Source organism: Microtus oregoni, unplaced genomic scaffold, assembly GCF_018167655.1.
Source record: "Microtus oregoni isolate MIOR12 unplaced genomic scaffold, Mior012 000041F_ref0000270, whole genome shotgun sequence".
Taxonomy (NCBI): domain Eukaryota; kingdom Metazoa; phylum Chordata; class Mammalia; order Rodentia; family Cricetidae; genus Microtus; species Microtus oregoni.
In genome coordinates, this window is record NW_024543208.1 from 17,386,130 (window position 1) to 17,411,248 (window position 25,119).

Below are 25,119 nucleotides of genomic sequence, written 5' to 3' on the forward strand. Positions count from 1 at the left end.
CATTTTATCTTGTTACTGTTTTTGTTTAAAAAGTCAATTATGTTCCACAGAAAGATTTAAAGCATGTATATATCTACACAGTAGCTGCCTTCCCTGTCCTTTCCTTCCCTTGGTGATGGATCGAATTTCCAGATGCCATCATCTCCCTTTAGGTTAAACTTCCTTTAGTGCTTCTCAAAGTGTGGATCTACTGCTGCTGAATCCCCTCATCTCTGAATGTCTCAACTTATTATCTCGTCTTACTTTTTGAAAGACATTGTCACTGTGGATACTGAAATTACTTTTCTTCCAATAATTTAAAGAAGTCATTTGTCCCAATATCTTTTCATCTGCCTGGTTTCCAAAAGAAAATCTTCTGTCACTCTTACCTTTGGTTCTCTGTAAACCATCTGTCCTTTTGTTAGAACTGCTCTTGTTTCCTCTTTATCCCTGGTTAACAACAGGATTATGATACATTTGTACAGAAGATTTTCTAAAACATTTATTCTATTTTTAATTCTGCTCTGTGTGAGGATATAGGTATGTGAGTACAGGTGTCTACAGGATCGAGAAGAGAGCACTGAAGCCCTTGAACTGGAATTACAAACCACAAGTGAGTTACTGAATATGTGTGCTGGGAATCGAACTCAGGTCCTTTGCAAGTGCAGTACCTGCTCTCACCACTGAGCCATCTCTCCAGCCCCCTCTTCTTTTTCTTGCTTTTGAAACAGAGTCTTGGAATGTAGCTAACCTTGCTTCTGAGGTGCTAGGATTAGGGTTAGAATGAGTGCCACCAGTAGAGGCTTGAATCACTCTTTAAGGGATATACTTTCTAGTTTTTTCCATGTTTGATAATTTTTCATTAAATGCCAGACACTGAATTTTACTATGACCTAGATTTTTAAATAACATTTATTTATTTATTTATTTATTTATTTATTTTGTATATAGGTGTTTTGTCTGCATATGTTTGTGTACCACATGCATGTGGTGTCTGTGGAAGCCAGAAGAGGGTGTTGGAGCCTCTGGGACTGGACCGAACCCAGGTTCCCAGCAAGAGTAGCAGATACTCTTAACTGAAAGCCATCCTTCAGCCTGCTTTTTAAAACAAAAACCTACTCAGTTGATCTGCGTTTGCCCAAAATCCTTAGTGCCTACATTCTGGATGCTTCCCTGGAAAGACCATTAACACATGACTCTGTTAGCAGCCAGAGTCTGCTATTTACCAAGAACCAATGCACTCAACCAATCCTCTCTCGGTCTCTGGTGTGTGTGTGCACACATGCATGAGCCTGTGCATGTATGTGGAGGCCATAGGTAGACGTCAGGTATCTTCCTCATTACTTCTCCACCTTCCTTTTTGAGGCAGGGTCTCTCACTGATCCCAGCTCCAAGGACTGGCCTCGGAACTCTGGGCACCCACCATGCCAGGTTTTTGCAGTGTGGATGCTGGGGCTCTTTATTCAGCTCCTCTTGCTTTCATGGCAAGCACTTACCAAATGCGCCATCTCACTAGCCCCCGACCTAGTTTTAGGAACCCAAAGGCCCTCGGATGTCCTGCTGCCTCTTCCCTCCTGGACTTCTAGTTCTGCCCTCACTGGTGAGCTTTCCCACTGTTCTTTCTTCTGCCCTCACTCCCAGGGCCCTCCCCATCTTCATGTGAAACAGAAACGCCTCTTACATTACTTAATACACATGCTGCCAGAAAGAGGAAACAGCTTTTATTTCAGCTTTTATTGATTCCTTGAACACATCACCCAAACTCTGAAATCTTCCTGGCCTTTGGGCTTCAACTAATGGCCTCCATCTGTGAGACCTTTAAATCTATGCTTCCAGCTTATCATTTCCACCATTTTAAACCTCACAATCCCAACTGCCTAATGCATATAATCAGTTGGCTTAGAATCGCTGTACCCATCTCCCCTACACAAAGCTCAAATACTTGAGAAGGGGGAGTCTGGGGACCAAGAATACTAAATAACTGTTTTGTTCATAACTTTCAATTAGTTTCTCTAAAATACCACTTTTCATGTTCCTTACTTCTGAAAAATAAACTGTAGTGGATTCTTTTATACCTGACCCAGCGATACCTCCAGCTCTTACAGTCAGATCCTGATCCAGCGATACCTACAGCTCTTACAGTCAGATCCTGATCTAGCGATACCTACAGCTCTTACAGTCAGATCCTGATCCAGCGATACCTACAGCTCTTACAGTCAGATCCTGATCCAGCGATACCTACAGCTCTTACAGTCAGATCCTGATCCAGCGATACCTACAGCTCTTACAGTCAGATCCTGATCCAGCGATACCTACAGCTCTTACAGTCAGATTCTGATCCAGCGATACCTACAGCTCTTACAGTCAGATCCTGATCCAGTGATACCTACAGCTCTTACAGTCAGATCCTGATCTAGCGATACCTACAGCTCTTACAGTCAGATCCTGCAGTATGGAAACCAAACAACTTCAGTGATTTCCCAGGTTGTCACTTAAGAATCGTCACTATCTGGTTTTGTAGCAAATGGCTCTGCCCTGTACAGTTTGCTCTTTCTCACACCACTTGTTCCACTGGTCTACTCTTCTATTGTAACAACTCCTACCTCTTTCTGGAAATACGGTTTAATTTATTTTTCTTTATACTTTAACAAATATACACTCATTAAACACTCTCTAAATTCTACTTGGTTCTGTGGACAATTTTCTGTGTATTTCATGTTCCTCCATGAGTGCTCCCCACAGCACTTAGCAGGGTGTCTGGCACTTGGAAGCTCAGTGAAGTCAGCCAAAAGAATTTGCACACTCACGCATCCCTTACCTTGGTGATGTCCGTGTGGTCTTTGAGCCCGTTGGTCATGCACCAGTAGCGCCACACATTTAGGGCGTACCTCGTGGCTTTGGTGGTGTTTGGGCTCACTGCACTGGTACACAGATCATTCAAGTCATCATTAATATTAAATACAGGAAATTTGTTGAGTTTAGTAGAATAAGCTAGAAACAAAAACAACAGAAACATTATAATAATTTGCCAATCCCTTCTTAGTGAGCTTCATTCTGGGGTGATATTAAATTAAAAAGAACTCCAAAAAGACACTTAAGAAGTGAAATTTTCTAGCCAGATGTGGTGGGGCACACTTCTAATCCCAGGACTCTCTATGGAGTCGAGGACAGCCTGATGTACATAGTGAGGTACAGTGAGACCCGGTCTAAAAACTGTTTACATGTACAAGAACCCTGATCACTTGGCCATGTGCACTAGCTGACACTGGAAAACATTTCAATAATAGGATGTAATTAATACTAAAAAATTCTAAAGTTTTCACTAGAAAATATACCATTTCTATTAACAACAGCAAAAAAATGAGAAGTAGGAAAATTAAAAAAGATTTCCTGGAAGGAGGAACGCCACAGGAAAGGGGGAAGGTCACAGGAAAGGGAGGAGAGTCACAGGAAAGGGGGAAGGTCACAGGAAAGAGGGAAAGTCACAGGAAAGGGAGGAAGGTCACAGGAAAGGGAGGAGAGTCACAGGAAAGGGAGGAGGATCACAGGAAAGGGAGGAGGGTCACAGGAAAGGGAGGAGGGTCACAGGAAAGGGAGGAGGGTTAATCATCTTCACATAAAGACTCGTCATCTCTCTGTTAATACGCAGCTTCAAATTTCTTGTATGCCATCAGGATCAGTGTTGAATTATATGGAGCTACAATCCTCTTAACCCCTTCCTAGAAGGAATGAAGCATGCACACTGATACCCTACACCCACACACATGGACACATGTGGGAGAGTGGAATTGATTTAAGCCTTGATTGCACAAACTTTCAACTAATTTTAAATCAGAATGAAAGATCAAATGGAAGCAATATTAGGAAAAGGAAGGATACTCAGGGTAGGCTCACTTTCAGAAGAGTTTCAGAAAAAGTTTAAATTGCCAAAAAGAAAACCAAATCCATAACCATTAGCTAGCTTTTCCTTACACTCTGGAGTGTGGTAAAACCAAGCATTCCTCTGAGGAATGTAGACTCAGACAGAAACGGGCTAGGCTTCAGTGAGACAGCAAAAAGATAAGCGAGCTGGCTTCACTTCAACTTGGTTCTCATGTTGCCCACTGAGGATCTCCTGTGTATCTTACTCCAAGCACCCTGGGGACCCAGAATCCTCTGGTACACACCTACCCAAAACTGAAAAGTGCCCTTAGGTTAATCAACGTACTTAAAAATTGTTTATCTTTATGTGTATGGGTGTTTTATCTGCATGTTATCTTTGTACCATGTGCAAGCCTGGTGCTCATGGAGGCCAGAAGAGGGCATCGACTCCCTCGGTATTGGAGTTACAGATGGTCGCGAGCTGCCATGTGGGTGGGTGCTGGGAATCAAACTGGGGTCCTCTAAAGAGCAACCAGGGCTCCTGACCACTGAACCATCGCTCTAGGCCCACAACACACTCTTGTCAACTTCGACGTCACTTTTAGAAGTTTTCTGAATGTTAGGGCCTCCCTTTCTGATATGTCACATCTGCCTTCTCATCCCTTGTGCTTGGGTGCTGTTGGTTTCTATGCTCCTTAGAATGATGCTGTTGGTTTCTATGCTCCTTAGAATGATGCTGTTGGTTTCTATGCTCCTTAGAATGATGCTGTTGGTTTCTATGCTCCTTAGAATGATGCTGTTGGTTTCTATGCTCCTTAGAATGATGACATCACTTTTTTTTTCTTTTGGTTTTTCGAGACAGGGTTTCTTTGTAGCTTTGGAACCTATCCTGGAACTAGTTCTTGTAGACTAGGCTGGCCTTGAACTCACAGAGATCCGCCTGCCTCTGCCTCCCATGTGCTAGAATTAAAGGCTTGAATATTATTTTAATTAGACAAAGCTGTGTTAAATTTGATTATACTGCAGAATATTACGTGAACTGTGTAAAGGTGTGTTACATTTGGTTTCCGCTGCATATTTAATGATGTAAAGGTGTGTTACATTTGTTTCCGCTGCATTTGTTTAATTATGAAAAGAGGTGTTGCTGTTTCACCTTGCCTGCCTAACACACCTGACTGATCTAATAAAGAGCTGAATGGCCAATAACAAGGCAGGAAAAGGATAGAACAAGGGAGACATCCAGGGTTAGAGGCCAGGCAGCCATCAGTCAGCAGACACAAGAAGCAGTTAAAGTAAGAAATACAGAAGGAAGAAAAGTAAGAACCTCCGAGGCAAAAGGAAGATAAAGAGATAGGTTAAGTCAAAAGAGCTAGCCAGAAACAAGCCTAAGCTAGGCCAAGCATTCATAACTAATAAGTCTCCGTGTGATGATTTGGGAGCTGGTTCACACACCTAACATCAATGGAAGCCTATTATGTGCCAATTCTTAAAACCTGTGTGTAATCAGTAAACAAGTACACAATCACACCTGTTTTACAGACAAGGAAATGGCTCATACACTCATCAGATATTTACCAAGGAACCGTCACTGTGCAAGAAGTGTACTGCTGAAACCACGAGCTAGCAAGAGGTAGATCCAGGCTCTAGACACGAGTTTGACGGCATGCTCTGGCCCCAAAAGCAACGGTATCAAGTATTGTAATGACACAATCTCAGTGAGAACAGTTTGGATAACTCTTTATCATGTTAAAGATATCCGGTCTCTCCAAATTTCCTTGGACTAACATTCAGTAAGAAAAATGGCTACAAGCTAGGTGCTGCAAACTGAACCTGGGTCCTCTGAAAGAACAGCGTGTGGTCTGGAAACATTGAGCCAATTCTCCAGCCCTGTGAGGGGAAACCTATTTATGAGAACTTCATCCTCGCTACTGCTGGTTGAACTCCACTAGTACAGCTTTGTGTTCACTATTACCTGCAGAAGTGAGTTTTGTCCAAATGTATCAAGTGGGAACCCTCACCAATAAATACGGAATTTCTGTTAGTGCTGTAGGAATCCCTTCAGACAGCAGACTTTAAGGCACCACACCATTTATACTATGAATTCCGACATAAAGTGTGCGCTCTTTCTCACTCACGGCTTCTGAATTTGGTTCCTGTTCCCCTTCGTGCAGAGGACTGTGATCGGTGAGTCTACCCCTAAATAAATAGGCCTTTATTATATCCAATTCTGAGCTAGTGTGAGATTATTTTGTGACTTCCATCTTCATCTGGCGCCCATGTGAATCCCAACTCCACACTTGTGGGGATAGGCCAAAACAAGATCCAAAAGGTCCATGACCCAGAAGGTCTCCCACCCCCACCTGCCTGGCTTGATTTCACCTACTAAGTGGCTTTTTGCCAAACTCCACCACAGCCACAGTGGAGCTACCTTGTGGCAACTTGGCAATTTTTCAGGTTCACTCATGCCTTCCTCCTTCCCCACCTCCCTCCCCCACACTTGCCACTTTTCCTGCTGCGCAGTGACTTGCACAGCTTCTGGTTTGTGTTCCCTTCTTTTGAGCTCTGGGCTCCTTGCTCCATTTATGGAATTGATTTAATTGCTATAAATTTGTCAAGCAAAGCATATTTGTCAGCATTTAACCAGGCACCAACATGTGGAATCAACGCAGTGTGAAGAGTATTGTGCCATCTGCTGGTCAATAAAGATTATTACACCTACAACAATTTACTGAAATCTAATGGCAGTAAGTAAATTAATAAATTTGAAAGTTATACTATGGGATAAAATATTCCATTCAGGAATTTAATAACCTTTTTGCTTATACTATGTATGGCATTCTGCAAGGCATATGTGATTTTTCTTATATATCCATTTATTTGATTTTGGGAATTAGTTTTGTTTTTTATATTTTATCATTAAGAAAATGGTTTGTTAACAGAGCCAAAAATGAGGCACTTTTAGAAATGATACAGTCTTTATAGACTAATAATGAACAGTTGAAAAATTAATACTATTGAAAAAGTTAACATTAATTTGACAGACAAAAATCCAATCAATGTCGAATGGTGGTGAGACATTATCTGAAAGAATTCATACCATTGAATTTAGCAATCTGTTGAAAAATTACGGAAGGTTAACATATAAGGTATCTCTCCAGGAAAGCAATATGCATGCCATCAAAATTATGTCCAAGGATGAGAAGTTATCTTTAGTGAGCAAATTTCATACCTTGGAATCCTCAATGAGGACATTAGAAGGGAACACTGGACAGGAGATTCTGACTTTACAAAAGGCAGTGGTAAAAATATTTGAAAATTGAGAAAATTATTGAAACTGATGAGCAGGGAGAAAAGATACAAGGACAGGGTTTAACCTCATCAATACGTGCCAGAGTCCAGGATGATTTACCCAGAGTTTTAGCTGCCTATCTGGTAATATCCTCTGAGAAGCCATCTGCCACAAAATACCCTAAGGTATTCAAAGAATATACATAACAACCTATAGGTATGAGCGATCTAAAAGAAATCAAGCAGGCAATAGTATCTTATGGCCTGCATTCACCATTTGTTAGGGAAGTGGTGAAAATGTGGGCGTCAAGCAATAAGACTACCCTACACATGGGGCTTTAGTTAATCTCAGCGGTCCTAGGAGATGAACCCCAGCTGTTATGGAAATGCTACTGGTGAGAAGAGGCAGAAATTTTAGAAAAACAGGGAAAAGCAAAAGGATGAGACTTCCCAAGATCAAATTCTTGGTGAGGGCTATTACTCCAATCCTCAGGACACACCTTGTCCCTATAACTGCACAGCAGCTTTAATGCTTGGGACAGGATTCAGAAACCAGGTAATAAAACTGAATCATATACCAGGGTAAAACAGGGCCAGAGAGAATATTAGTGACTTTTTTTTTTTTACAAGATTAACTAAGGCTTTACAAGGAGGAGTGACAGACCCAGAAGCTAGACGAGTATTTATTGAATCTCTGTCTTTGGAAAATGCCAACTTAGAATGCAAAAAGACATTTGGACCTTAAAAGGTTAGATCAGCACCAATGGGTGAATGGATCCTGAATACAATGAAAGTTGAGACAGCTGACTATAATACTGAAGCTTGGGTAGGAGAAGCAATTTCTAAAGGTATGAGGAGACATCCATGGCCAAATGTTTTAACTGTGGTAGAATAGGACATATGAAAAGGAATTGTAGTCAAGAATCCCTAGGAATAATGCCTCCTCTGGGAATGGCAAGAACAGGCTGTCTCAGCCTTCTGGAATATGTAGGAGGTGTGGCAAAGGTCAACATTGGATCAATGAATGCAGATCAACAAAAGAGAGAGAAGGCAACCCAATACCATCAGGAAACTCCTTGGGGAGCCTCTCGCAGGTCTCCATGTCAAATATGGTCCAGCCATCCCCAGTTACTGTGGATAACACGTCTCACCAGGAAAATTAAAAATTCAGTGCCTACTGTAAAAATACTGTTCTGGATGACTGAATAGACATGGAGGATGAATCAAAAACTCCAGTAGGAAATAGGAAACGTATATTTTGGCAGACTTTTGTAAGTGATACAGACCAAATCTAAGAGCGCGTATAAATTAACAAGGTAATTGAGGGATTACTAGTTATGGGTGTAGACATGACTATCATTACTCCAGAATCCTGGCTTCCAAATTGGCATCTTCACAAGGCAGCTGTTCAATTCCTAGGACCTGGAACCCTACCTCAAGTGAAACAAAGCACGAGATGGGTTGAATGCATAGGGCCCCAAGGACAGAGAGGAAGGCTGAGGCCATGTGTAGCTAACATTGCTATGAATACCCAGATTAACATTCCTGAAGTCCCAAAAACTCATGTTTCTGTGAAGGATATTATAAGGTATTTTAAACAAAGGTCACCAGCCATTCAGGCTGTACAAGAACACAAAGCAACTAGCAAACCTTTAGAGGTACCAATGGCCCTATCCTTAAAATGGTTGACTGAGAAATCAATATGGGTTAAACAATGGCCTTTAACTTAAGAGAAGATGCAGGCTTTAGAACAGCTGATACAGGAGCAACTAGATGTTCATCAAATGCTCACACCATAAAAAAAAACAATAAAACAATCCCAAATGAGTTCAAGGCCAGCCCAGCACATGAGCCCTTGTCTCAAAAGTCAGAACACAATAAAACCATAAGAAGTCAGCTCTACGACCTTGGAATAGACAAATATTTTTAAGTAGTATAACAAATCAATACATAAGTAAAAGCCTGAGACTCTGGATCCATAAAAACTAAGAGCAAACACTAAAAACCAAACAAACAAAACCCCACATCATTAAGAGGTGAAAAAGACAAGACACATAATGGGAAAAGACATTTACCATGGAAAAATGGGCAACACTGGGGGATGGTTTGATGAATCATCAGTGCAGAGCATTGGCTATGCCTGCAGAGGACCCAGGGTCTGTTCTCAGCACCCATCAGATAGCTCACAACCATCTGTAACTTCAGTTCCAGGGGTCCAATGACCTCTAAGGGCACTACACGCACATATGTATGCTCCAGTACCACACACATACACACACATAAAAGGACAAGACTTTAATGAGCCTCATAAAAAAACTAGTAATATTCTATAAATCCTACATTAACATTCACTGAACAAAACATCTTCAATGAAGAAATATCAGATGTTAATAAGGAACACTTTGCTGGTGCAAGAATACAACCGCGGTCACTTTTGAAACAAATTCACCATATCTGCTAGTGTTTAAGAGCAGATTCTATATCCCCAGAAGGGATATACACACCAAACGTAAGTGTATACATACATATATATATATATATATATATATATATATGCACAGATAAATGTTTACAAAAGTCTAAAAGTATAATAAATAGTTCAAAACTGGAGGCTGTCCTTTGTCCATAAAATACCAACTGCATGTGAAATTACAAAACATTTAACAATAAATTATCATATAACAGTAGTGAGAAATAAATTATGTACAAAGCATGAATGAATCCCACAAACATAATATTAAGAAAAGGAAGGCGCATGACAGGGAGTACTGAAAAGGCCACTCAAGTAATAAAAACATAAAATACTCCATGGTCATAGAGTAGCCTGGGAGGTAACAACAGGGAGAGCTAAAGAGAAACTTCTGGATTCAGGTAATGTTCTTTTTGCTCTGGGAGAAAGTTGTAATAATGTTTGCTTTAGAAAAATCTACTAAACTATATACTAATGATCTGTGCTTTTTATTTCTGTGTAATTCAATAAGAAAAGCATCCAAAACTCCTTAAAATCAAAAATTGCTCCTGGTTAAAGAGTTATATATTATAAATATGGATGGGAGGGACCAATTAGGTATTACTTAGGTAATCTTTAATTCACTATAATTCTAACCTAAAGCCTCTTTATGGATACTGGACAGGCTAATTATAAAGCTCAGTAGAAAGAGTAAATGAGGTTTTCTTTGGCAAAAAAAAAAAAATTAAAAGGAGAGGCAGGCAGATTTCTGTGAGTTCAAGGCTAGCTTGATCGACAGCAAGGTTCAGGACAGCCAGGGCCCACAGAGACCCTGTTTTAAAAAATAAGCAGACAAAAGCCCAAAAATTAAAAGAAGAGCTGTGATAAGCTATCACTTATTAGTAAAGAAACAGTCTTTGGTGTAGATACACACCAGGCACACAATAAAGACTCATTTTTATTTTTTGGTTTTTGGAGACAGGGTTTCTCTGTAGCTTTTTGGTTCCTGTCCTGGAACTAGCTCTTGTAGACCAGGCTGGCCTTGAACTCACAGAGATCTGCCTGCCTCTGCCTCCTGAGTGCTGGGATTAAAGGAGTGCGCCACCACCACCTGGCCAAGACTCAAATTCTTCCTGCAGGACAAAGGATAGGCTCTTCAAGAAACAGTTTATTCCAATTAATTGGCTATCAGAAAAAGAAACAAATTGACTCCTATTTTAACACACACACATTTCTAAGTGATTCTTTTTTTAAGAATCATTTTTTTTAAAGGAGAAGATCTGTGTAATTTGGGGAGTGAGAAGTAAACCTTTGTCAGCGTGACAGAACTCACAAAGCATAAAAACAGATGAGCAGATCAGACATCATCAATGAGGGAATCTTAAAAGGCAGTAAGTCAAACAGCAGACAATACTTATACAATGTGTAAAATACATATGCAATGGGGATATAAGAGCTTCTAGAAATCAATGAGAAAAAGATAACTCACTAGAAAATGGTCTTAGAATGACAATTATTCACAGAAGAAACACAAATACTGAAACACATTAATATCAGGCAGACACCAGAATGAAAACAAGATGGATTTCACTTAAACTGTCAAAAACTTAAAACATGTATGCATCTAAATACAGTAGAATATGGGGAAGAAGCTGCTTTATTGGCAATGTTCCATGATGTCAGCACTTACACTTTCGTTGAAGCTTTTTAACTGAGTGTAGAAATAAGTATGAGCCAAAGCAGTTTCTGCTGGTCCAGGTGCAAGGCTGGCACCTTTGAGGGTGTGTACCAGAGACTTCTGTGACCTGGGCAGGAGTCTGAGACCTCGGAGGGAGTAGACCAGAGCTAGAGACCTTTGCAGGACTGGGCCCAAGCCAGGTAACTCTGCAGGAGCAGGCTCAGACCAGGGATATCTACACAAACAGGTCTGAGCCAGCTTCTGCTGGAGCAGGCCTGAGGCAGTGAACTCCTCTGGGGCAGGTATAAGGACCACTGAGGGAGTAGGCCAAAGCCAGAGACATCTGCGTGTTCATACATGAGTCTGGGACCTTGGAGGAAATAGGCCTAAGCCAGAGATCTTTGTGGGACTGGGCCCAAAACAGAAATTTCTATAGGAGCAGGCCCAGGCCAGGAACATCTATGGAAACAGACCTGAGGCAGCGAATTCCACAAAAGCAGGTACAAGGGAGCAACCACCAAGGGAGCAGGCCCAAGTCAGAGACCTCTGCAGGACCAGGAGCAGGTACAAGGGAGCCACCGATGAGGAAACAAGCCTGAACCAGAGACCTCTGCTGGACAGGGTATGAATTAGGGGCCTCTGAGGTAGAAGACCTGAGGCAGCAACATCTGCTGGAGCAGGTTAGAGCCAGCAGCCTCTGCCAGAGCAGGCCTGAGCAAGCCACCTCTGACAGAACAGGCCCAAGGCAGCAAAGAGCCCAAAGCAGAAAGAGCCCCAAGAAGGAAATCTCCATGGGAGCAGGCCTAAACGAACCTTGTTATTGCAGAGCAAACCCCGAGAGCACCGAGCAACCTCCAGGAACACGGAGTGACCAGTGAGTGGGTTGACTGGAACTGTGGCCCTGACTGCACCATGAGGAGCAACCATCTGAGCCTTGGATCCACTGGCACCTGGAAGGTTGCTCACCAGAGTCTCAGACAGCCCCAACTACACCAATCAGAGGAAAAGATGGGTAGACAAGATAAGAACACATGCAACACCACAAAGAGCAACATGACACCAGTAAAAACTAGTGACCCTACAACAGCAAGACTTGAACAACCAAATATAGATGAAGCAGAAGAAAATGACCTAAAAATAATGTCAGGAGAATGTTTGAGGCCCTTAAAGAGGAAATGAGAAACTCCCTTAAAGAAATAAAGAAAAAGACAAACAAAAAATCAGAAAACACCAATCAAGGAAGTAGAAAAAGACAAGATCTCCTGAGTAAATTAGGAGCATGAGGACCATGGGAGAGGGCTCAAGGGGAGGGGAGAGAAAAGGAGAGAAAGAGGGAAAAATGTATAGCTCAATAAAATCAATAAAAAAGAAATAATTATGTAATAATAAAGGTGTTTACCAAAAACTTATTATTGGAGAAAAGATTAAATAATGCATATTTATAGGCTATCATTAAAAACTGTGGTAATCTTTTTTATACACCGTAGTGTGAAAACAGGTACACAAAATATAAAGTAAAAAAGCTTAACATGTGTAGTCTGATACCATTTTAGCAAGAAAATAAAACTTAAATTGTGTTCACAACTCATTTATAAAGTCCCAAAGGATGCATATCATGTTATTACTTCTGCAAATTGTAAAATTCACTAGGATTTTAGAACTATGTAGGAAAAAAACTTTTCATTTGATCTAAGATTTTCTCTTCAAAATGTCTAATTTTTATCAGATACAAATATGTATGCATAAGGAGTTAATGCAAATTTAAAAAAAAAACACAATTCAATTAAGATATTTTCAAACAGACCTTGCCACATTTGTGCAAAGTAATAACAACTTACTTTAAAATATTAAGGTCTAGGCCGGGCGGTGGTGGCGCACGCCTTTAATCCCAGCACTCGGGAGGCAGAGGCAGGCGGATCTCTGTGAGTTCAAGGCCAGCGTGGTCTACAAGAGCTAGTGCCAGGACAGGAACCAAAAAGCTACAGAGAAACCCTGTCTCGAAAATCCAAAATAAAATAAAATAAATGAATAAATAAAAAAATTAAGGTCCAAACAGGTAAGGTGGTGTACACCTTCAATCTCAGGACTTGGGAGGTGGAGGAAGGTAAAGCTCAGAGTTTGAAGCCAGTCAGATCTGTTATCATGTTCCAGATCAGCTATGGCTGCAAAGTGAGACCCCAAAATCTCAATCTATCTCCCTCCCTCTGCTGTCCCTATTTTAGGGATCCAATAGTAGTCTCTGTACGTTAAAGCAGGTGTTTTCTCACTGATCTACAATACCCACCCCTGAAGACACATGGTGGAACACCCACATTCCCAATAAAGGCTACGAGAGTCTTAGCTGTGTGGCAGTCACCGAGAGCCATCTTTCCAATGTTCTATCTACTACTGTCTGCTCCTTACTTGCAATAGCTCTGCATCGCTTGAGCAGTCATAAGCACTAGAATGTTAAATAAAACTTATGCTGGCTTCCACTTAAAAATAAATTTGCTCTCCATGCTTGCCATTTTCAGCATTTGTTTTGAAAACTTTAACATTATTTTATACATATTAACCTTTTTAATTAAATAAAATCCCTTTTAAAAATAATTATGAATAAATTTTAAAATAGAAACAATTTTTATGACTTGTACCTGAGTCAACTTGAATCCCAATATTTTTTCCCACAGCAAAATAAGATTCATCAAAAATATACAACTTGCAACATATTTAAAGATGGGTTTCTTGTTTCTTGAATTACTACGAAAACACAGGCATAACCTTTATAGTTAGACTGTCCACACTGCTGGCTGTTACGAGACACCCACCTCCATTTGAAATATTCATCTGGAATACTGGTGAATTATTCATATATGACATAGGTTTACATTTCAGTAAAATGGTTGTATTTTCTGTTTTCAGATGCTAGGTCTTTTTAATGCTTCACTCCGTCACGCATGTGTGTGGGGCGGGGTATATGGACAGGTGCTCTCAGATGCTAGAGGACCCTGATCCTCTGAACATGAGCCACCTGACATGGATGCTTGGAACTACCTTAGGTTCTCTGGAAGAACATTATTCTCTTAACTATTGAGCTATCTCTAACTCCTAATACTTTTTATTAGATAATTTTAGTAACCCAACCAAGATGCCTGAGATTATGCACCAAGGAATCATTTCTATTTTGTTCAAAGAATGATTTCAAGCATCCTAAATGTAATAAACAATGCATGGAGAATCTATCTAACAGCATTTTTCTGAAAATAAGGAAACCTAGGACCTGACATGTTTAAGAAAAAAAAAAAAGGAATCTTTTTTGGAGAAAGGGTTTCTCTGTGTGACAGTCCTGTCTGTCCCACTTCATGCTTTGTAGACCAGGCTGGCCTTGAACTCACAGAGACCTGTTTTTACCTACGTGTATGTCTGTGTACCATATAGACACCTGGTACCTGCAGAGGCCAGAAGGGGTGTCAGGTCACTGGGACTTGAGACAAATGTAGTTATGAGTTCTGTGGGTGCTAGGAAACAAACCTAGATCCTTTGGCGGCATGCTCTTAACTTCTGGAACATTTCTCCAGCTTGCCTCTATGTATTTAGATCAGTATAACCTGTATTTATTTAAAAAACATCAAGTTCCTTTGTGGAGTAAAGAGAAAGGGCTACCAGAGGTTTCAATACAGACACCACATGACCTGGTGTTCGCACACGTGATCCCAATATATAAAAGTTGGATTCTAGAGGATCAGTTGTTCAAGTCTACCTGCTATGTAACAAACCTGAGGGCAGCCTAGGCTACATATCACCTCAAGAGGACGTGTAGAAAGCTGGTTCAGTGGCTCACATGGAACTGTATTGCTGGAGGACAGAGGCAAAGGGATCCTGAGGGCTCAGAGGTAGGCGATTGAGCTAAAATGTCGAGCTCCTGGTTTAGATCCTGTCTCAAAGTTATATTGACAATCACTTGACTTTGACCATAGGCGTGTCCCCCCCCCCCCACACCTTCCAGAGTAAGTAAAGAAATAAATAAAACAGCAGACAGCTGATTTTCAGCTGTGGAGCATTCTGCTCCATAAGCAGGCCTAGGACTACAGAAAGCAAGAATTAACAGGCTGCAGACCCATTACTAAAGAACTGTATAACCTTACAAGGTTGTGTAAACAGCTGTGTGCTGTGACTACTTCCTCTTCCAGGACTGTCCCCTCCCTGGTTAGGCGTGAAGTGCCTGACCTCGCACACACTGTCAACATTCCATGGCTACTGCAGTCTAGCAGGCCAACAATTTGATTCCCCTCTCCCGAACTGTGCCTGCTTTTTAAATTGGTAGAGTTACAAAAACAGTTATTTTTGCAGAACGTAATTTATTAGCTAAAAATTGGTCATCATGCCTAAATACAGAAAAGACAGTATGACTAAATAGGTTCTTAGTATAGATATTATTGACACACATGGGCTGAATTTATTGGATTGCTCATTTCTGTGAAATTTAGGCTATATCAATGAATATAAAAAACAGAAAATCTCACTACATTAGATGCAAACGTTATACACACAATGGAACCAATCACTGGACACAAAACTAGAGTTTTATTTAAAGCACAAGTACACAGATAGGTGTGAAACAAAAACAGTGAGCTGACAAAGAGGAAACATCTCAGTATAAAAGAGTGAGCAGCGAAACAAAAATGAAAACAATACCATATACTCTCAGTCACAGTTCTATATTACAAACATTGACAGGCAGGACCATCTGACACAGTAACACAGCATCTCACATTTTAACCCACCCTTCTCTGCTCCTTTTCCATTAAAATTGTAGTTATTTTTTAAAGTTTTAAAATGTGACTTGAGTGAGGCAGACACACACGTGCTTTTTTCCACATCAATCATAGATGTGGCTAGAAAGCACACAGAGAGATGACAATCTACCAACTGGGGTAACAACACAGCCCTCTGGTTTCATGACCCGCCCCCCAGCATTAATTGTGGTCATAGCATTGCCAAGCAGATGCCTTGTCTTAAACACTAGGGACTAAAATGAGAAATCTGTCTTTTTATTCTCCAAGTTCTCAATGATGAAAGAAATGGAAGTGTAAACACACATCTATGACTTATAACAAAACAAAGGAGCTCGCTGAAGTTGAACATAGCCTTCAGTCCACTAAGCCTCACCAGTTCTGGTAAAACCAAGTATGGCCATTCGTTCTCTTCAGCAGCCTCTAGGCCGATGGGATTTTAGTTAAATGTTTGCATTACTGTACAGAAGAGGAAAATGGTCACTTACCATGAGGCTGATCTGGCAACTATATGTTCAACTTTAGCAATGAGTATATTCACAATTATGGGAAAAACCGGAAATTATAAATTAAAAACCTACCAAGTATATATACTATTTGTTCAAAAAGTTGTTCTAGACATAAAGGCCTTGGACAGAGCGAGAGATTCAAAACAGAAGATCCAAGGGTAGAAAATAAATCTGAGAGCAGGATTCAAACACATGCCCACTGTTAACTTAGAGACACCATCGTGTCTGAAATCTCCCGACACAGAAAACAAGAAACGCTCCGGTGTAGCTGGGGGCTGGATGACCGCAGTGCTGCTACGCTCCATCACCTCATGGGGGAGAAGACATTTAAAGCATTATTCTGGCAGGAGTGCTCACAGTTAAATCTGCCTATCTTTGCCCTAAGCTAATGGTTCTCCACTTTCCTAACGCTGTGACCCTCTAGTATAGTTCCTCATGCTGTGGTGACCCCCAGTGCAAAATTATTTTTATTCCTACTTGATAACTGTAATTTTGCTACTGAAATGAATTAAAATGTAAATATCTGATATGCATGGTATCTGATATATGGTATTTGATATGGTCACTTAAACCCCCCAAAGGGGTCATGACCCACAGGTTAAGAGCCACTGCTCTAAGCAAAGAAGTGACAGGAGCCTTGAGGAATTAGTTTTAATAATGTTAGAATTAAATTAGCAATTTCAGCACCAATGTGTCCAAATACAGCACTGGCTGTCACTATGCCTCTGACAGCCACACAAAAGCCTCTATCTAATTCAGGAGATTATCCTTCATTGGAGGAATCTTATAACTATTATCAACAGAATGGACAGGAGGAAACCTGTACTAAGTGGGGAATGTGGGCATGAAAAGGTTCTTTATGATAGTTTAACCTCCACTGTAGGAGAATAAATAAGATTGTAATGATATTTTCCCCATGTTGAATTCTGATCAAGTGCAGCAGACAGAGTTAATCTGTTGAAGCAGCATTCTTCCTGTCATCAGAGTGTGCGTAGAACCGCTGGGACAAGTAGGAGATACTAGGAACTGAACCGGACAGACACATATGAAAGACCTGATGGACATACCAAATATATTCCACAGACATAAGAAATATTAGATATAAAAGTTGATATTAGAAACTATATTAAATCATTAATTATTCTTTTTTTAAATTCATTTTTTACTATTTTTAATTATGTGTTATGTGCAGGCGTTTTGGCCAGGAGGTAGAATTACAGATACCCAATGTAGTAGTTGGGAATTGAACTCGGGTCCTTTGGAGGAACAGCACATGCTCTTAATCACTGAGTCATCTCTCCAACTCTGAAATTTCTAGTTATTCTTATAGATGCAATTCTAATAGCAAGCCACGCTGACGAGCTACATAACTTGTGTGCCTCACAGGCTTCTGCTGCTACACCATTCAACCTAAAACATCTACATCAGGAGACGGTGTTGCTCAACTGTCAGTCTAATGGCCTCTATTTTGTCTGCAAAAACGCTCAAGTCTAAAAGAAACAGAAAATTCTCCGTGACAGAGTGCTTAAAAACCAAACAAAACAGAATTCTTGCTTTCCGTTTTTGAAGGTGTGTGGAAGAAAAGCTCTCTAGACTGGAATGAGACACATAAAATAATAGCTTGGCACTGTATGACAACTGCATTTCCTCCTGTAGAGGCAGGCACCCAGTGCCGGCTCAAAAGAAGTCACACACACGTGGGCGGCACAGCCTGACCATTGGAAGTGATAGCAGTGACGGTTAATGATTCCACAGCAATGTCATAAACACCACGAACGAGCATCTAGAACAACATGCAAACCTCCGAAGTCACTCAATTATCTCACAATGCATAGAAATTGTAATGGGTTTTGGCAATTTTTTTTATAACAAATGCTTTATAAAGTAAAAGTTTTATAGTTTAAATGCTATTTTAAAAGTTTAACATAATAGGTTATTGGTATAAAAGTTCAGTTAGATAAATTTAATCGGGCTGGGCTAGTACTAGACATCCAATATAAATAATCAATTATAAATTAATAGTAAAGTATTGTAGGTATATGAGTTATAAAATGTAACAACACAGAGAATCAACAGCCACTAAAACACTGTATGCACAATAACTGTTAGGGTTCTACATCACTGATGCCTTCCTAATTCTACCTACCACAAACGAGTAAACTTCTTCAAAGTTCCCACTGAAATAAATGCAAAACTGTAAAAATGCTAATTCCAGTGTCATACCAAGACAGACATTTCATAAAAAGACAAGTAATTACACTGCACTCTTAAAAAAAAAACCCTTAAAATTTGACATTGTCTCCACTGATTCTGATAAATATAATTTGCAAATTCCGTCTGTGAAATTTCTTATGCTTAGCTTCCTCTTCAGAAGGAAAGTCAAGATAAGACAAGAAACCCACCTTGCATTTCTAACCTCCCTGCTACTACTTTACCTTTCCTTTATTTTTTATTTATTTTTTTTGTGTGTTTTTATTGGGGTTAATCATGGGTAGGAACTGTCACCTTAAAGGTATGCCCCTCCCACCAAGCATGTCCATTTTAATCCTCTTGGGATGCTTTCTGGGACTTTTTCTTTTTCTTTGTGGTCTTTGTAGAGCTAGCAGCGGCTTCAGGTTCTTCAGAACCTAGCCCCCCTTTTTTTTAAACCACTAAATAAATTCACTTAAGAAAATCTTAATTATGTTGATAAAATTTCAATCCTTTGACTAAAGGTATGTTTCATAGTACGAACTGTATCTCAAACCAGTAGCATGGATCCAGTTGTAAAGTTGGATTTAAAGGAGAACGCCCACGAAAACAACAATTCCCTTTGGTCTATGGTCTGCAACTGGAGTCCAGTACTTACAGATTTGGGTTAGTTTGCCTCCCCACTTATAGTTGAAAACTAAATATAAATGGGACAAGCTGAGTGACATCTCTTAGGAAACAAATCACAGAGATGGCTCAGTGGTTAAGAGCTGTCTGTAAGTTCAGTTCTAGGGGACACGACATCCTCACACAGATATACGAAACACCAATGCACAGAAAATAAAAGTAATTAAAAAAATTCTCCAAGAAGTGGGATACACTCTGCAGCAAACTGGAATATTCAAGACTTCAGTAACGGCAGGAGTACGAAGTGTGAAAGGCAATGTGGAATAGGTCAGCACGGAGATTCGAGGGTGCTGGGCTCTCAAAAGTAGAACTTTTATTACAGCGTCTTTACATTTTCTTTGAGAAGAGGAATAATTTTATACATCTTTATAGACTTCCCATCAACTTGATATTCAATAAATATTTGCCTATGTAGTTATAAATTTTCATCTCAGTAGATTCACTGATATTATGGCTCTGGATGTTAGTTAATGCCAGAGTTTGCAGTAATAAAAACCTAACTAAAAAACCAGAGACTTAGTCTACACCAGAAAAGATGCAGGCAATATATTGTAGTTCAGGTAATACTTTAATTTAGGGAAATGAACTCTGTACAGTGCTGCTTTCCTGCACTCCGGATGTGGAGGGACGAGGGTTAGGATAGGCTATGTGGTGAAGCCCTGTAGTAAATAGAACACAACACAATAACTTAAGAGAAAAATGAATGAACAGGGAAATTTTAAGATAAATATTTAATAGTGGACACATATTATGTATGAAACATTCATTAGCCCTGGTAAGCATGATAAATGTTGGTGTGCACCTCTGCCACAGAGTGGAGTAAGTTTTCTAAGTTGAAATTCCAAGTAATAAAAATGGCATCTGGCAGTGGTGTGTCCTCAGTATTGTCTAGATAAAAATACAAAATTTAGAGGTAGTCATGAACTTTTTATAACTTAATTAAAGAAGCTCTAAATTGACTATGCTTCTTCTAGTAAGCCATTTTTCGAAATGTTGTTTTAATCTAAATATCACAGTGTTCCTATCTGGTTAGTTATGCAGCAAAACATAAGTAAATAAAAGTAATCCACATGACTGATGTAATTGTCTGATGAGACTAGGCAGGGCAGATGCTTGTGTCAGTACTCCAGAACACCAGCAGGGATACAGAGTTCCCTAGTTCTGTCCTCTCAGGGCAGTGGCAGGCTTTGCTTTGCTTTTCTCAAAATCAACTCTGTTCCCAACATGACTGAGGACCTAAAAATTATGATGATAAAAAATGACAGGTATGCCACATAAAAACAAACAATCTTTAAAAAAGTTCCTTTAGGTTGGGTCTGCCTCCAAGAGTGGGGCGGGTTTGCAGAGGCAATGGGGATGTGGGGTAGAGGACAGTGTGCAACCATGGAAACATCCCAGCATTCCTTTAAACCAGATAGAGAGCCGTGGGCAATAGAAAGATGCTGTTCCCATTTCTAGCTCAAACCATCCAAACCAACAACTAGCTCATACAAAAAGCCTGCGGTGAGAAGACAGACTCTTTCTTCATCTAACTGACTTATTATTTCACCATAAAATGAGGATAACTTGATTTTCTTTTTAAGGTTGCTGAGAGGATTTAGATAATACTTGTATAGAAATATATACATCTTTTCTTAACAATGCTTCTCTCGGAAGGACAAGCTCATGATGTTCCTTCTACCCACCAACACCCCAGCAGACCGGCCACTTCTACACTACAGATCACAGCCTAGAAGAAAGGCCTATGTGCCTCCTATGTATTGATGCAAAGAGCCACCTAGCCATGGGAAAGCTTGGCTCCCTGATAAAAATGTTTCTCCTTTTGTATCAGACGATAATAAAATACGACCTACCTTCCAAGTTAATGTGAGTTATAAGGTTGGATTGAAGAATAAACCCCTCCCCAACAGGGTGCTCGGTTGTGACAAAGCAATGATGGTTTTTAGAGTTCTTAGTTATTACTGTTTGCACAGGATGGGAAGGAACCCAATTCAGTCATATTGTGGCTCAAATGTCTAAATTCATTTGAATTCTGACCTGTTTTAACTAATAATTTACTAGTTTTCAAGACCTGAAAACAAAGACTGGAGCAAACACCACAAAATTATTCTACCTACAGAATACCACAGATAAATACACTTCTATTAGTTGAGAAGAAACTCAAGAATGCCTTGAATTCTGCTAAGTCTGGTAACAAAATACTGTGATTGAAAATGGGTGTCGGCTCCCTAGGGAGAAGAGCTGGCTGTAATGCTGAGGAACTGGAACAGAGAACTGCAGGTTGTCTCCAGCAATGCAGCCACATGGTTAGTGGGGCCTCATTTTCTACCTTCTCTTTTATGCTGATATACAATCTAACACTTGGAAATATTTTCAAAATTATTGAAAGTTTAAAATTTCATGTATATCTGATGATCAAACTCATTTACACTGACTTAGGGAAAAAGAAAATTTTATGCAGGTCCAATCACACCACTAAAAATGGCCTATGTAACTGTCTCCTCCCATCCCCCAGTATCAGACTTTGCATATTATTTAAAAATGAGACATCTTGCAAAAAAAGAATGGCACCTTTAATTCTCCTTCCACCACCCCCCAAAGAAAAATACTTTAAGCATTGGGATTTCCATATATGGTGGAAAGGAGGTTCAGGAGCTAAAACTCTATAGTAAAAATGTATGTAAATAGCTTGGTGTTGCGCTTATGATACCCCTTTTCAGGATCTGCTCTGGCTCAGCAACATTCTGCGTCAGATTCATAAAGAATTTTTAAAAATTAAAAAAATAAATTCATCTATGAAGGAGATTAAAAGCAGAAGCAGGCAAGGACAAGGAGTAAGAACAGAGTGTTGAATGACTCTCGGTTTCCTTTCTGACTGTCTTTAAGAACGGAACTCTTCCTCTACTGTTGCCTGAGAACCACTATGGTTTTGCCAAGTCTGTAACAGCAATTATATGAAATCAACCACAAGCACACTTATTTGTCTCAAGCCTATAAATACTGTTAGTGATACCAAACTATTGCCATTGGCTTATCTGTAAAAAGAAAAAAATATAGATTTGCATTTTATAAAGTTAACACTGAGGGCACGTGAAAGACAGCAGAATGCAGTATACAATGGCGGTTTCATGGGACACGGACACCAAAGTGAAGTGAGGTCTTGAGCAAGCCACCTGGTCAAGCTGTGTCTGGGGAAGAGTCATAAGAGGAGACAATGAAATTGCCGTTGGTGGAGTGGCCAGCCACCGACTGGGCAGCCTGCTGGCTCAAGTTGTTGCAGATGAGCACCAGCTGGTTGCTCTGGGCCTCGGACAAGGTGCTACAGCTCTGGTAGACACTGAAGTTGGTTTTCCTGCCGGGGATGTTGCCCTTCTCGCACATGGTCTTCACCATCTTGGCTAGCTTGTTCTTGCCAAGGGCCTGGCAATTGTACCAGTGCAGAGCTGCCAAGTTCACAACTGGCTTGATAGACAAGTAGAAGGGGGCATCCTCATAGCGCATTGCAGGGGGCCGCCGCTGGGCATACTCCTTATAGTCCTGCACCGGGCAGGTCTGTGGGGCATGCTGGGTGGCATAAACTCGTGAGTCTGTCCCTCCTCTCTTGGTTTTGGCATTTAGATCACCGGTGTCCTGACCCATCCATTCCAAATACTCGAGCCCGGTTTCTGTGACGCGGAGCCGGATATCGCCCCATTTCAAGGTGGATCCATGGAAACCTGTGCAATGCCCAAAGGCTTTTGTATTGTTGAGCCAGACAAGGTTGAGCAGACCTTCGGGGTTATACCTGCTCAGCAGTCCCCTCTTCCGCAATATGAGCTCGTCGGCAAACGTGAGTTTCATGGACTTGTGAGGCTTGTTTCCCTTTCCTTTGCAGCGGAGCTCAATCTGCTTCTGTTTGAGGGCTTCCTGGGACCGCTTGAACTCCTTATCTCTGGTGATGCTGTAGCCATACCTGTGCTCTTTCAGGTACCGTTCCAGCCCACACTGGTAATTCGCCAAGCTGTTGGGTTCATACTCGGACCCATCCTTCTGCCTGGCATCCACGAAGAAGGAGGCAAGGTAGGCATCTAGCTCCTTGCAAGGGATGACATAGATCTCTCTGGTTTCGGAAGGGTACTTGGAGATGAGGAACTCCCGGAAATTGCGGAGCGCAGTCTGTGTGCTCCGGATGGTTTTCTCATTCTGCTCCCTGCTGAGCTCAGCTGCTCTTTCATCCTGGTCTGCAACAAATGGGGGAGGGGGAGGGACAGAGAGGGTGTTGATGAGTTCAGACAATGCACTTGCTACTCTGAAATAAAGATTCCTTTCATAATGAAATGGGAACGATGGATCCATTTTGAGAGGACAGTGATATAGTATTGAAAGGGTTGTTGCACCATTGAAGCCAAATTCAGTCTCACAAATTTACTGGATAAAATATGGCCCATGACAATGAGAGAGAACTTATTTTTTAAAATGTTAAACTTGGGAAGTAGAAAAAGACTAGATCTTCTGAGTAAACTGGGAGCATGGGGACCTTGAGAGAGGGAGGGGACAGGCAGGGAGGGGAGCAGAGAAAAATGTAGGGCTTAATAAAAAAATCAATAAAAAATATAAAAAATGTTAAATTGTGTTATTATTGTGGTATGCATGTGTATGTGATGTGTGTGAGTGTAGGTGCAAATCCTTCCATCTTTACACAGCTCCAGGAATTGAACTCAGGGTCTCAGGCTTGCACTGCAAACACTTTTATCCTCTGGAGCTACCTTGCTAGCTCTGAGTCCTGGCACAAAGCTTAGTGAGTGAAGGTTTGTGGAAAAGGTGAGGCTGAAGGTCATCTTTTTGTTTGAGCAAAAGTTTGGACGCTCACCTTAGGAGACCTGGATAGAGGTGGGCGGTCCTTGGGCTTCCCACAGGTCAGGGAACCCTGATTGCTCTTAGAGCAGATGAGGGAGGGGGACTTGATCGGGGGAGGGGGAGGGAAATGGGAAGCGGTTGCGGGGAGGAGGCAGAAATCCTTAATAAATAAATAAAAATAAACAAAACAAAACAAAACAAAAAAAAAGTTTGAGGGGCAGAAATGTACTCATCGTCCTATGTAGCATGTAAGGGGTCCTCTCCCCAGCTGGTGAAATCACTTCATTTGTGAAACTGGAGGTGGCACTGGTTCCACTGGCTGCATTTGTCACTCTAACACACCACTGGGAGTTTATTTAGAGAGGGCTAAATACGTGTGATGGCAGTTCATCTCATTCCCTTTCTATAGGAAATCAGGTCAATGCAATTTATAAGTATTCTTTGTGGATAACAAAACAGTTTGTATGCAATTAAGTGATCAGAATCAATCTGGTATTTTAAAGGAAAACCAGGACTACTAAACTTCATGGTAACATGAACTTTATAACTGAGGTGAAAGAAAGGGCCTATCTTGATTCAGTTTGCTTTTTTGATTTATTATTTACCTTCTGCGTGAAGGACTTGCAGTATAAACTCTGGATCATCCACTAAGCAGTTCGGCTCCAAGGGAGCAGGCCTCACACTTACTGCAAGTCAGACTTTCGATACATGGCCAAATACAGGCTACCTGTCTGTAAGCCTATGAATCCACATTTTAACCAGTATTCTATGCTCAGGATGAGACTCAAAAGCATTCCCAGATAAACAAAATTCTAGTGGCTCAGGCCTGTAATTCCTGCTCCTTAGGAAGGTCCTCAGGAGGCAGGGGTC

General features: G+C 40.8%; 1 protein-coding gene across 3 annotated transcripts in view; it reads right to left on the reverse strand.

Annotated features, from left to right (window-relative positions):
* Kiaa1958 (KIAA1958 ortholog) overlaps positions 1-25,119 on the reverse strand; it is a 171,827-nt gene that overhangs the window by 20,826 nt on the left and 125,882 nt on the right. The window contains exons 3-4 of one of the 3 annotated variants that reach the window (XM_041632475.1): positions 23,550-23,633; positions 2,798-2,970 (exon numbers count right to left, since the gene is read on the reverse strand). In XM_041632475.1, the coding sequence (XP_041488409.1) occupies positions 2,798-2,970; positions 23,550-23,633 (257 nt within the window). Of the gene's footprint in view, positions 1-2,797; positions 2,971-22,223; positions 23,634-25,119 lie in introns of those variants that run through there. The other 2 variants (XM_041632474.1, XM_041632473.1) reach the window with 2 other exon arrangements.